The sequence below is a fragment of the Camellia sinensis genome, chromosome 10, assembly GCF_055761805.1.
Source record: "Camellia sinensis isolate YWXY chromosome 10, ASM5576180v1, whole genome shotgun sequence".
In the NCBI taxonomy this organism is placed as follows: domain Eukaryota; kingdom Viridiplantae; phylum Streptophyta; class Magnoliopsida; order Ericales; family Theaceae; genus Camellia; species Camellia sinensis.
The window spans coordinates 178,467,122-178,481,244 of record NC_138970.1 but is presented as its reverse complement, the minus strand read 5'-3'; the positions used below and the strand labels follow the sequence as shown (position 1 = coordinate 178,481,244).

At 36.7% G+C, this 14,123-nt stretch overlaps 1 protein-coding gene and 1 pseudogene across 2 annotated transcripts; one reads left to right on the top strand and one right to left on the bottom strand.

Moving 5' to 3' along the window:
* Positions 1-8,084: 8,084 nt before the first annotated feature.
* LOC114310258 (uncharacterized) lies at positions 8,085-9,803 on the top strand (annotated as a pseudogene).
* Positions 9,804-10,697: 894 nt separating this feature from the next.
* On the bottom strand, positions 10,698-14,123 carry LOC114310281 (UPF0481 protein At3g47200). 2 transcript variants are annotated; one of them, XM_082892929.1, is made up of 2 exons: positions 14,067-14,123; positions 10,698-12,138 (listed from the first exon to the last, which is right to left on the bottom strand). In XM_082892929.1, exon 2 carries the CDS (start codon positions 12,123-12,125, stop codon positions 10,827-10,829), a length of 1,299 nt encoding a protein of 432 aa, XP_082749055.1. In that variant the 5' UTR covers positions 12,126-12,138; positions 14,067-14,123; the 3' UTR covers positions 10,698-10,826. The 2 variants fall into 2 exon arrangements, with proteins under 2 accessions (XP_082749055.1, XP_082749054.1); XM_082892928.1 differs by having other exon boundaries at positions 10,698-13,951; positions 14,067-14,122.

Here is a 14,123-nt window from a genome sequence, read left to right as displayed (position 1 = left end):
CCTCAAACAGTAAAGATCCCTTCAACAAAGTTGAAGAGGGGCTCAAAAAAAAATACTTTATAGTTTATGAAAAATCTCGAATATGCTCACAAATAAGGCTAAAATATGATGCAAAAATAGCCCTAAAAGAGAGATAAAGGGAAAGGGGCAGTAGCTGGCCCCAAACAGTGAAGAGCCCTTCAAAAAAGTTGAAGAGGGGCTCAAAATAAGTCATTTTACAGTTTGGATCGGAGCCCATAAATGTTCAAAAACAAGGCTAAAATATCATACATGATAAGCTCTAAAAGAGAGAATAAACACAAAGGGTGAGAAGGAGACCTCAAACAGAGAAAAGTCCTTGATCAAACATGAAGATAAGCTCAAATAAGACTATTTCTAGTTTGGGTTGGAGCCCAAAAATACTTGCAAGTATGGCTTATAAATGAAGCAAAAGATTGTATGTTTAAGGGAAATAGGTGCTTACCCTTGAAGAGCAGTAAATCAGCAGCTTTTGGACCAAATTTCTGAACTTTCAACCTCTTCAAATGTCCTCCTAGATGCTGGAATGAGTGATGGAGGTGTTATGCTATGGGTTGGTGTGTAAATGGTGAAGAACCAAGGTGTTTGGAGGCTTGGATGAGAGAGAGAGAGGGAAAGTTGTATACAAAAGCTCCAAGAGGATTTTTTCTAACCTCTCCAAATGGAGGTGAGGTGCTGGCTTTATAGAGGAGAGGCCAAGGGAAAAGGGGGGGGAAAAACCAATTCAAATTTCCCCCTAAAAGGTCAGCCCCTCGGACAGTGGGTCAAGTGCAGAATAGCTGGCACAACTGGAACACACTCAGGAGGGCAAAATGGCCAACCAGGTTCAAAAGGTTCAGGTGGCCGGCCGACCAGTTCAGGTGGCCGGCTGACCAGGTCAAAAGGGTCAAGGTGGCCGGCCACCCCCTAGGATGAAGCCCCGGAAGTTAGCTTTCCAATGCCGCAAACCTTGCATCAAAATTCCTCCTGTGAAAAAAGTTATGCCTGCTTCGGTGAAGCCGTGCAGATTCGGTTCAAACGGATTTCAACCAACCATATTGATTAAGGCCGAAATGTACATCATTGAGGCCGTTAATTACAATCTCTTAACTTCACTTGTTAGTTAAACTGTATATTTTATGTGTGTTGAGTGTCAATCAGGTTGTACATCGTCGGAGCATAAAATGAGCAAAAAGATAGAATTTGGGCAGAGTTGACTTTCCTGCACGTGCGTTGACTTTTTCCGCACGTGCGTTGACTTTCCCGCACGTGCGTTGACTTTTTCTGGGAAAGTCAAACCGACATTTTAAACCTGTTTGGACGAGATTGGAAGCATAAAAAGGCAAGTAAAAGGCTGGATTAGGGTTCTGAAATTTTTTGGACCTAAAGAGGGAGGCTAGGGTTTGCAAAAGGAGGAAGAAACAAGAAGCTTCAAAGATGTCTCCCATGGTTGTTCCTTCTCCTTCTACTTCCTTCCACTCCTCCATGAGTGGCTAGTCTTCTTTTCTAGGGTTTTGATGAAACTCTAGCCATGTAATTATGTAGTTTTCTTTTTGATTTTTAATTATGTAAAGGTTTGAACATTTGTATGGTGATTTAGAAGTTTGTTTTATATAATTTTCATTATTCTTTCGAATATTTGACTTTCTGTGATTGTTAAATGTTATCCATACAATTGTTTTCTTTTCCTTCACATTCAAGGTATGGGACGAACCATGCTACAAGGAACGAGTCGTATCACTACCCTAGTTTAAAGTGAACGATTCGTATTACTTGAGATGGTTCGTGCTCGTACAGTGAATGTAATGATTTTTTTGTTAAATGCTTTGAGCTTGTAGTTGTGAAGCATTAATCTATTCAAGCCATAGCATAATTAATTTCAATTGGAAACCCTAATTATGTGGTTAGTGGTGAATTCTCTACCCTAGGATTTTTCCCCAATTCAGTAAACCTAAATTCAATTGTTCTTGATAATTTAATTCACTAGTTTAATTTATTCGTTATTAAATTAGGTTATAAACAACCAATCTTTTTATCAAAATTAATTTAGGAATTTGACAATTAAATTAGTTTAATTTCACAAAAGTCCTTATGGATCGATACCTGGACTTGCCATTATTCTGATTGAATTTGGTATAGTTTAGTATTTAATTTTGGTGTGTTCAACGACCCATCAAATTTTGGCGCTGTCGCCGGGGACTTCTGGCGAAATTAGTTAATTTAAAGTTACATTCTTATTTTAATTTTTAGTTTAGGCTTTTATGCTTTTGGTGTTGCTAAGTGTGCAGAGCGTTTGAAATTGGAGCTATCACTGAAGTGCAAACGGAGCGCAGCCAAGCTTTAAAAAAAAAAAAAAAAAACCCGTAGCGCTAAAGTGAGTAAACAGAAGCAAACACTCACAAGCAAAGCACCAAAGTGCTAAAACGGAAGTCAAAGCTCAAACAGAGATTGGAGATAACGTCTACACGTCAAGCACCCGCAAGACGAGTAAAGCGTTTTCGTTAAACCGCTGTGAGTATTTCTTCCTTTGGTATTTTGCTTTCATACTTAGTGCACAGAGTCGGAACTTATTGTGTGTGTTTGGGTAGTGTATGCACGGGCGTCGTTCTTGTCACCCTGAATTGTGGAGTTTGGACCTTGAACTAGAAAGGACCCTTAGGAGACTTAGGACCTCTGCCCGTATTCCTAGGCTTGAATATTCATACATTGAGCCATTAGAGATGGCAGATCCTAATATCCCGAATGAGCCTAACCGGACACTTAAGGATTATTTTACACCCACTGCATATACATCACCATCATGCATCCAATTGCCCAACACCACTGCTGCTCATTATGAGATTAAGTCCAGCACCATACAAATGCTCCCATCATTCCATGGACTAACTCATGATGACCCTTATAAGCATTTGAATGAATTTCTGGAAATTTGCTCGACAGTAAGGATCCAGAATTTCACAAATGAGGCCTTAATGTTGCTCGAAAGTTATGCCTGCTTTGGTGAAGCCGCGCAGATTCGGTTCAAACGGATTTCAACCAACCATATCTCCTCCACCCGGACTTGGCTCTAGGAGATTCTTGAGTGAAAAATGAAGCCCCAGAAGTAAGCTTTCCAACGGTGGTGGCCCCATATCTTAATTTCTCCTGTACAAAGAGTTATGCCCGTTTTGGTGAAGCCGCACAGATGTTTTCCTCTTTCCCGGATTCATGCTGAATCACTTTTGACCCAAAAAAGCTAGTTTTTCAGAAACATTGCTGGCCTCCCACTCTCCTACAACCTTTCTAACAATGAAAATAAGGTCTCCACCAAAAATGAACCAAGACGATGCAAAACGGAGGTTCGGGGGCCGAAACACACCGTTCGGGGCCCTAAAAATAGGCTGTTAGGCACTGGAAGTGGCGTTCGACCACTAAGTTGGTCTCCCAGGCCACAGTGTCCCTCTAAAGGGAGTAAATAAGATGTGTGCCAAAAATCGGAGCAAACAGAGGTAGTTAAGCGGTCCCGAACCGAGGCACACAGTCGACGGCTCCGAAAACCAGAAACCGGGCTCCAAATGGGAAAAATGGCCTACGATCACGAAACGTAGCCTACGGCAACTGAGAGATGATCTACGGGACCTCTCCCTCCCTTCGGGAAGAGAAAACAGAGAAAATAGGACCTAGTTCGCAAATCAAGGCAAAGCACAAAAGAGCCCTGAAGTCCGGAGGCAAGGCTCGCAGCCGAGACTCCGCGACCTCAGAACGAGCACAACATGCATTATCACCAAGCGCTCCATCAGTGACGTCTGAGTCTTAAGGTCGGTCAAAAATGGGGTGTCTACAAGGCCTTTCGGGGGCAAAAATTCAAAACAGCTCCCGAACCACCATGTGGCTCTCACGGACTGCTTCCCTATGACAATTACGACCTGTGACCACTGACGGAATGTAATTAGGACCGTAGGCTTGGAGTTTGAGCTGAAAACACCTCACACTTAGTTGAAAAACTCATAACACTTAGTTTAAAGAGCGACAATTTATGAAAATAATATCTACATATTCTAATAATTGCCTTTATATATTTATAGGATGAAGAAATTACATACTAGTTTTTTTGTGTAGTTGGTAGGAATAAATATTACGTGATACACACACACACACACATATATATATATATATATACTTTCTTTTATTTCCAAAAAGACATTTCTCGATTGTTCTATCTTTAATGCATGTTAAAACATGTTTCCTATGGCTAACTGAATTGATATTTTGTAATCAATTCTAAAGTTTTTTTTTTTTTTTTGGATGACATTGTTGCGTGGACTTGTGGATAATCCATTTTGGTGTATGGAGAAGAATTTTCACTTTTGTATAAAACTAATATAATACTTTTGTCGTCCTCTGCTTTTGTGTGGTTCACTATTATTGATACAAAAAACTTTTGGCAATCAACAGATAATGACTGTCGTGGTACATAGATCACCTTCTATTGTGGTACATATATGACCATTTTTCGGCGTACATATATGACCTTTTGTCATGGTCTATAGAAAAACTTTTGTCGTGGTTACATAGATCACTTTCTGTCGTGGTACATATATATGACCATTTGTCGGCGTACATATATGACCTTTTGTCATGGTCTATAGAAAATTTTTGTCGTGGTACATATATCACCTTTTGTCGTGGCACAGATTACGGTGGTAAATTGTACCATGCCAAATGATAATTTCGCATGATAGTAAATATATTTTTTGTATACGGAGGATTTTGGTTTTTGTATGATATATTTTGTATGGAATTATTATTTTAGTTTGGAATTATTATTTTAGTTTGGACAATAGTTGGTTTGTATGGATTTTGACATTTAAAATTATTTATTTTTTGTATATGGATGCAAATTGTGGAATGATTAATAGTATATATCATTTTGTTTATATACGTATTACAGGTTGCATGGAATATAGACAGATTGTGAAGAAATTATAATTTTGCAATAAAACATATTATCATGTTTAGGGACTAAACAATTAGTAGCTAAAAAGAAATTGGGAAAATACTTTGGACGGCTAAAAGTTTTGTAGCAAAAAAAAGAAAAGAAAGACATTTGGCGACAAAAAGTTTTGTAGCTAAAAGAAAATCGAACATTTGGCGACTAAAATATTTTGTAGCTAAAAACAAAAGCTAAAGAATAAAAACAATTTTGCTGACTAAAAATTTAGTAGCAAAAAATGTGGGACTTTAGGTGACCAAATATTTAGTAGCCAAAACAAGAACTCTTTTCCAACTAAAATTTTAGTGGCAAAAAATGTGGGACTTTAGGCGACCAAATATTTAGTAACCAAAACAAGAACTCTTTACCGATTAAAATTTTAGTAGCTAAAAATGTGGGATTTTAGGCGACTAAAAGTTTGGTCGCCAAAAATGTACTAATTTAATTTAATGTCCAACCTTTTAGCGATTAAAAATTTGGTCGGAAATTGAATACATTTGGCAACTAAATTTAGTCGCTAATTACCTTTACCGACAATTCTTCGATGACTACTTTTACAACCAAATAATTTAGTCGCTAAAACCCTGTGGCAACTAAAAATTAACTTTTGGTGACTAAAAATTTAGTCGCCAAACATGAAAATTCTTGTAGTGACCCTAATTACGATTTGGGAAGTTCTAAGCAACCCTAATCTATCTAATTGATTGTGGTCAGCCAAACCATTGTATATTCCCTCTATCCAAAAGTATAGGGGGTTACGTCACCATTCCGTCCACTTCCTTAACGGAAATAGACAACATGGGTAAAATTGATAGGAAATTTACATAGTATGAGGGTAAAATTGAAAATAATAGAAGTCTGGGGTGTAATTGAAAATCGTGACTAAGTATAGGAGTAAAAATAAAATTTTCTCTTTTTTTCAAGTAAGATTAAGGATTTCTTGGATACAATTTTAAGTTCTAATATTTTTTAAGTTTATTTTTGTCTTTAATGAATACTTTTCAATTTTGAATCAAAGTATATTATTTTTAAAATCTATCTAGATTAAAGGATCCTAAAAATTAAAAATAAAATAAAAAATTGAAAAACCAAACATAAACTAATTTTAATAGGCTTTGATAAAATTTGGTTTGTTTTTGTTTTAAATAATTTTCTTCTCTCTCTCTGTTTTTTTTTTTTGGAAACAAAGTGATGTAGTGTGTAGGCAAAAAAAATGTTTCCAAAAAAAAAAAAAAATAGCATAATTTTTTTTTAAATTAACTAAAACCAAAAATGCATGTCATTTCATGGAAATTAATTACTTGAAGGCCACGCAACCAATTTTTTCTTTCACAAAACTCTCTCTTCGATAACTACCAAGACCTTAAACCTCTACAAAATTCCTTCTCTCTCCCTCTCTCTCTTGTTAAACCCTTCTTAAACCTCCTAACAATTCCTTCCCAACCCCACTCTCTCTCTCTCTCTCTCTCTCTGTCTCTCCAGGACATTCACACTAGTTATAGTTTTCCCAATTTTCTTTAAGGTCGGTTGTTCCATAAGGTGTACATTTTTTTGCTTTCAAGTATACCCATAAAAAATTTAATTGTTCACACTTTTTTTCAAAACTATATATAATTCAATTTTTAAATTTTCACCTCCAGTAAATAACTACTATAAGGCTTTGATTCTCCAACTCTAATCTTCTGTAATTCTATTCTCCTTCATGTTCTTACCATTTTATCATAATTTTATTTTCTTTTATCATTAAAATATCGTTTGTTTTGTATTGTAATTTTGCTTTAGGCTAGGTATTCAGATCTGTTTAGTTAACGAAATTGGAATTGCAAATTAATGGGTTTGAGAAATGATATATAAACAAAATATTTTTGCAAAATTTTTATACATAATAATATCATCGTGTCTGGCATTTCATTTTAAATCAAAACCCCTACTATAATAGTTCATAATTCTGAATCATTTTCCAATCTTGTATATTCCCAAAAGATGTCACATTTATGGTTTTGGCCCATATTTATATATTTCTTTTGTAATTTTCCTTATCTAGGTGTTCCAATTCCATTTCTTTTAGTATTATATGTCCATTTTTTTTTGTTTGTTTAGTAATTTTATAAATTAGGCTGAAGCCCAAAATTTATGGCAATTTTCTAACCCTAGTTTTTGGACTCCTTGGATCTTCTTTGCTTTTGCCTTCATATGATGTTGTTGCTAAACAGATACTGTGTATATATTCATTTTTGTACACTATTTTATGGTGATTAAATTAAATCAATTACAATTTAACACTGTAGGGTTGGTTCTTAATGTCTGAATTGTGTCATCTATCATTCCTTTTGATAACATTACAAACTTTTTTTTGAAAGAGATTAAAAGAAAGTTCTAATGCACGAGACTCTTGCTAATACATATTTAATTAAAATCAGATGTACGCTGTCTTACATTGTATGCCATGAATGAACAAGCAATAAGTATGGTTACAATTACGAAGTAAGAAATAGGAACATTCCACATAATAGATACTCATCTAATGTATTGAATTTTTGGGTAAACTTTTTTTCTTTATCATGTATATGTATTTCTTGTTGTACATTTGAAAGTAAAAAACTTTTATGTTAGGTGTGATATTATGCTCTGTTTCAGACTTTTCATTCCATGCCAAAGACAATTAGCTTCCAAATTGTTTTGTTTCAGTTCAAGCAATGCACATGATTTTTAAAAATGTATATATATTTTTGTGCTAATATGATCCTTTTCTCTTTCAGATACCAAAAAAATGAGCCCCTTAACTCTCAGGTGGACTAGCAATTTAAAGGGAATTTGTATTATGAATTTTCATCAACAACTCATAAACGGCGGTGTCTCCCATCTTACCATGGAAAGATCAGAAACCAATCCTCCTCCATTTCCACTCCTTGGCCCACCAGAAATCTACGGCACCGCGCCTTCTCTGAATTCCAACTTACTCATCGAGAGAGTAAACAGAAAATTCAAATGTGAATCGAAGTCAGAATCTACTCCTACTGATCAAAGCCCAGAAACTATCACTGACCCTTTCATGAATTTGATGGTCTCAAACTACAATAACACTGTCCACCTCTTTCCTCCACCAAAACCGTTTATGGGTTTCACCGAAAACCACTCTCCTACGTACCTTTCCAGTGGAAACCCGTGTGTTGATTTTTTCTTCCATGTAGTCCCTGATACACCGGCAGATCAAGTAACGCGACGCTTAAAATTGGCTTGGGATCAAAACCCATTGACAGCTCTAAAATTTGTTTGTCAATTGAGAGGTATTAGAGGGACCGGAAAGGGGGATAGAGAGGGGTTCTATGCATCAGCCTTGTGGATACACCAAAATCACGCAAAAACACTAGCTTGCAATGTCACATCATTTGCAGAATTCGGGTACTTCAAGGACTTGCTCGAAATACTTTATCGCCTGCTTGAAGGCCCTGATGTTCGAAAACATGAGAAGGCAGAGATAAAAGAAAGAAAGAGCACAAAGGGAAGTACTTGGTATTTAGGGAGAATAAAACGCACAAGCAAAAAGGACAGAATCAATGCAGCCAAAAAGGGCGTCGAAAGGTACTACAACGATCCAATTTACCAGTTTTTACACAATCAAGTGGCCCAAGTCTTTGCTGATGCTCTCAAACCTGATTTAGACAATGTGAATGCTAGTAACTTGAAAAATATTAGCTTTGCTGCTAAATGGTGTCCTCTTTATTCGTTTTTGGATCGTTCGACTCTCTTATGTGAAAGCATAGCAAAGAGGCTATTTCTGCTAGATTCACATCCAGAATATGAAGGAATTGATGAGGCTCATTATGCATATAGAGTCAGAGACCATCTACGCAAAGAAGTTTTAGTACCACTCCGTAAAGTCCTCAAGTTACCGGAGATTTACATGAGTGCTAATCAATGGAATGTGCTTCCTTATACCCGAGTCACCTCAATCGCGATGAGAAACTACAAAGAGTTATTTTTAAAGCATGACGAGAAACGATTCCAAGAGTATCTTGACAATGTGAAGCATGGAAAGAAGAAAATTGCAGCCGGAGCATTGCCTCCCCATGAGATCATAGCCTGGTTGGATTCTGGAGAATCTGGCCAAGTTGCTGAGTTACAATGGCAAAGAATAGTCGATGATTTATCAATGATTGGGAAGCTGAAAAACTGCCTCGCCATCTGTGATGTCTCGGGAAGCATGTATGGTGTACCGCTTAAAGTCTCTGTTGCGCTCGGATTGCTAGTTTCAGAGTTAAGTGGAGCCATGGAAAGGGAAGCTAATCACTTTCAGCCATGATCCACGACTCCATGTGATTGAAGGAGACATTCTTTTGTCTAAGGTTTGATCCATAGAACGAATGAATTGGTCGATGAACACGGATTTTCAAAAGGTGTTTGATAAAATTTTGGAAGTAGCAAATAAAGGAAAGCTCAGTGAAGAACAGATGATAAAGAGGCTGTTTGTGTTCAGTGATATGGAGTTTGATCAAGCTTCTGCAAATCCTTGGGAGACCGCCTTGGAAGCAATATGTAGAAAATTTGATGAGAGTGGATACAAATCAGTACCGGAAATTGTGTTTTGGAACCTTCAAAACTCAGATGCTACTCCGGTGCCAAGTTGTCAGAAAGGCGTGGCGCTTGTCAGCGGGTTTTCGAAGAACTAGCTGAAGATGTTTTTGGAGGAAGGTGGGGTTCCGAGCCCTGAAAGCACCATGGAATTAGCTAGAGCTGGTGAAGAGTACAGCAAACTTGTCGTCATAGCCTGATGTTTTTGATATGGGCTTTAATTCTTCTCTGTTGGATTGTTCATAGTTGGAGTGTTCATAAACTGAGGTTTTTTTACATGGATTTTGATGTTTTGATCATTTTCTTGTGAATTCTACTATGTAGGATTGTTCATGGTTGGATTTGCCTTGCTAAAACAGATGTTTTTTACATGGGTTTTGATTTATGGTTGTTTCCCATGTGTTTTGAGTTCTGTAGGTTCTATCTTTTATTGACTCTCATAAGCAATACCTATGGGGCTATATATATCATTGTTGATGTTTGCACAAAGCATCAAGGAGGAAAAAAAAAAAAAAAAAAGAAAAGAAAAGAAAAAACGCTCAAAACAATCACAACAGTGGCAACAATAACGAAGCACAAACATTCCTGATAAAACAAACACTGCAAGGTCGGGAATGAGATGCTACATGTTTCTGCATTGAAGGTTTTAACATCTAAAACTGCATTGAAACTTCTCAAAAACATGAAAACATTATAGTTGGTCCCAAATTAGTGAGCCATCGATTACAATACCCCCAAATATGTCAATAAAGATGCAAAAACTCCAAGTTAATGGCAAATTTTTATCACCAGAATTGATCTTTCCATCTGAAAAATTCTCTCTTCTTCAAGATGCTATCACATCTTGAGAGAATTTTACACTGAACCGAACCTTTCAGTTTTGTTGGTTGTGTTTTGAAATAAACCACACACACAATAGCAAGTAGAATCAATCACAAATAAGAAAAGCAGAACACAAAGATATTCATGATTCTATAAGATTGACTACATCCACATCTCACACTTTCACTATATTGACAAGAAACAACAAAATATATGCTAGGATTTACATCACCAGTTGGACCCGTGAATGCACATGGTGAGATGTATAGTACTAATCAGACACCACAAATCCAACAAGTTGGAGGATAAGTTTTTCAGTTTTGTATCAAGGATGGATTCACATAAGACTTCATGGGTTCTATAAAATTTATCGAATCACACTGACAAGGTGGAACAATAACAATAACAAGCATTGCAATTATTACATTACATATTACATATTGATGGGTAGGACCTCTTAGACTTAGTAAGAGAGGATGGTAAACAAGGTCTGTAAAAAGGTAAGAACTAGTATTACAATAGCAGCAATAAAGGAAGCAATAGACCATGGATTGTTAAAGTAATCACGTTTGAGAATTGCTCTCCACCTAGGCCACTGAGACCTGTAATATTGATTCACCTCCATAGACACATCACCATAGTAAAAATCATAAACAAGAGTGTTATTGTAAAGGCCATTGAAAAGAATGGACACATCTTCAGTGCTCAAAGAAGGCATAACAATTCTCCTATCACGGAGGAAATCTGCATCCGCGCTTGTGTTGATGAGGCAGTCCAAGAACACGGCATAGGATGTGAACTTGTCGGTGCACTGGCAATCGCATTGCTCATACGCTATGAGATTGCGAAACAACGATTCTGAGTTTCCTCGGATCTTTATTGGTGGGATTTCGAACACGCCATTGCGAAACTTGATGTTCGTGATGTCGTCAGGAGGACCCTTCTCGAACCTGACACCGGCCCGTAAGAGATCCGTCACTGAGGGAAAAAGTTCCCAGTTTGTGTTTGTTGGTTTGGTATTTTCGGATGATAAGGACAGCAAAGTTCGGTGGATTAAGTCCAGAATGTGCTTGAAATTTTCACGACATATTGATTCGTTATCAGATGGTACTGTCACCAGCATCATGGTTTCAAAGAATTTGAGGACAAGATTGACTAGGAAATTGGTTTCTTGTTCATTAGTAGACATGGTTAGATCAAACAAGCGGCAGAGAACAAGCCAAGGAATCTGGTTTTCAAGCAGAATCAAGTCATGATAGAGATTTTCACGCATCCAGGACGTGTTGAATATAGGATCATCGTTGTGTCGAGGGACTAACCATGCTTCTCTTCTGAAAAGCTCTAGTAGGAAGCATCCATCGAGGATCATCATTTCCACCAGCTCATCTTCGCTCTGATCGAGCCTTCCTGCATAACAGTTGCTAGTGTATTTCGCTACCTCCCTAATGCTCACTATGAAGTGCTGCAAAGTTTCTTCTTGAGCAAGGGGCGGTAGACGGGCCAGGAGGCTATGCAAGTACCACAGTTTTATTTTCTCCATCGGTGCAAGTCTTTCCTTTCCATAGTGAAAAGGGCCTATGGAGACTATTTTAGGCTTGTAAATGCTCTCATTGCACCTTCTGAGTGTCCTTGGGACTTTGAAGATGCAATTCCCGGAGAGGGATGGAGATTCATTGCACAGCTTGTCTCTGAGGGAACAGGCCAGATGTTTGTTCAACTTGATTTCTATTGAAACTTGCTTATTTGAATCAGTTTCTTCCATGCCAAACTAGTCCCTAGAATTGCCAATACTTGCGCGTTTGAGGAAAGAAGAAAGAGTGCAATGTGTATAAGAGGGACTCAAATTTGGGGGATGAACACAAGATATATATATTAAAAAAAAAAGAAAAGAAAAAAGAGTTGACTAGACTTGCAGAAATGTCCAATCTTCAGACTGGATAAATTAGTAACCAACAAATTGGTGAAGAAACTTTTCTTCACCTCAAATCTGCCTTATGGAGGACTTACAGGACCCTTAGCTTTTCAAAATTTATTGAGGATATTCCCAATTATTGGTCATATATTGATGAAAGTTTTTTTGTTTTATTTTTTATGTTGTACATTGGAGGTCCAGGGAGGGGCAGTTTTAACTCTTAATCTCAAGTTTAAGGATTTTGGCCAACTGAAATAGTCCCAATTAGTTGATGAAAACTTGCACTATGGTCCTATACTTTATTTTTAGTTACAAGGGTAGTCAAAACTTTGTCCTAACTAGTTGTCAGATTTGCAATTTTCCTGTTCTATACATATCGAGAACAAGTCATAGCATCGTCACAAAGGAGTCAAGCGCTTCATGACAATTGAACTTGTAATCTAGTTTTTTGAAACACTTACCACTACTCAACTTGTCACTCAGCTAATCTATTAAGATTGAACTTCTAGTGAGGTGTAATGATTTTAACAACTGAACTAACCCCACTTGATTAATGAAGATTCTCACTATGGCTGTATACCTTATTTTTTGGGTAACAATTTAACAAAGGTGATGCGGAATATAAGAACCTCAAAGAAGAGTAAATTTAAAAAAGTGACGATATTTGGAAATTGGAATGGTTTCAAAGAGAAATCGATAGGAGCCATACATAATCACGTTTCTAATATTATTATAGTTTTATTTTATGATTATTTTTATGTTTGCAGGATTTTTAAACGAGGGGTATTTTGGTAATTTTATATTTGCCTACATGAGCTGGTGGAGTCGCCCATGAGTCGTCTTATGAGTCAAATTATTTAATTAGTCTTTATTTTTGTTTCTTATTTAGTCTTAAATTAGTTTTGAAAGTCAAAGATATTTAGGTAGTTTCCTATTTTAGTTCTAGTTGGTTTAGGAAATCTCTTAATCCTATATAAAGTCATATGATGCTTATAATTCAATAGAGTTGATATTTTATAAAAGTTAAAGAGCTTTGAAACTTCTTTATGAGTTGTGTGATGCAATCAAACCCTAAGTGCGATGTCTATGGAATCTAGGTGCGATGTCTAGACCTATCTTCTTATTTTCTTTTATTTCTTCCTTAAATTTCAGCACTTCCACAGCCTAATTACTGTTCACGGGTGCTGTTCACACACCCAGAACAACCCCTGTTTTGATCTCTTTCACCCGGTTTCATTCCATTCATTACTTGAATTCCTAAAATTCTTATTGATTTTCAGCTTTAAGCAACAATAAAAACCCAATAAAAACCCACAGAAAGTCTGTTTTACAGTACTCACAGCCTGTCTTTAATCCTCCTGCATCAAAAGGTATTCGAGACTTCACTCAACTAGTTCTAGGATACATGCTGTTCTGTTCCATACACATAGTCCGTACAAACCTAGAAAGTGGCTGAAGGGGATCAAGATTCATGAGATTCAAACTCATGATATAGTTTCTACGATGCTTATCACGACTAAACTTGCCATTCAGCTAACCCGGGTTGACATACACCTGAACTTTCCCAATTCATCTATGAGAAAATGAAAAACAACTTTAAAATGTAACTTCAAAAAAGAGGATTTAAAGAGGAAGATTACCAGAAGAACCAAATCCAATTATTAGGGCAAAAGTGGCTGAAAGTACAAGTTTTTTTTCAGAATAAGCAATCAAAGATTTAGATAACAGAGATGAGTTACACAAGTTTAAACACATAATGGAGTTTGAGAGAGGCTTCTCATTAGGACTTACCTTTGTTGGTGAAAGTGAATTTTCAGACAAGTGAATGAAATTTGAGTTTTAGATATT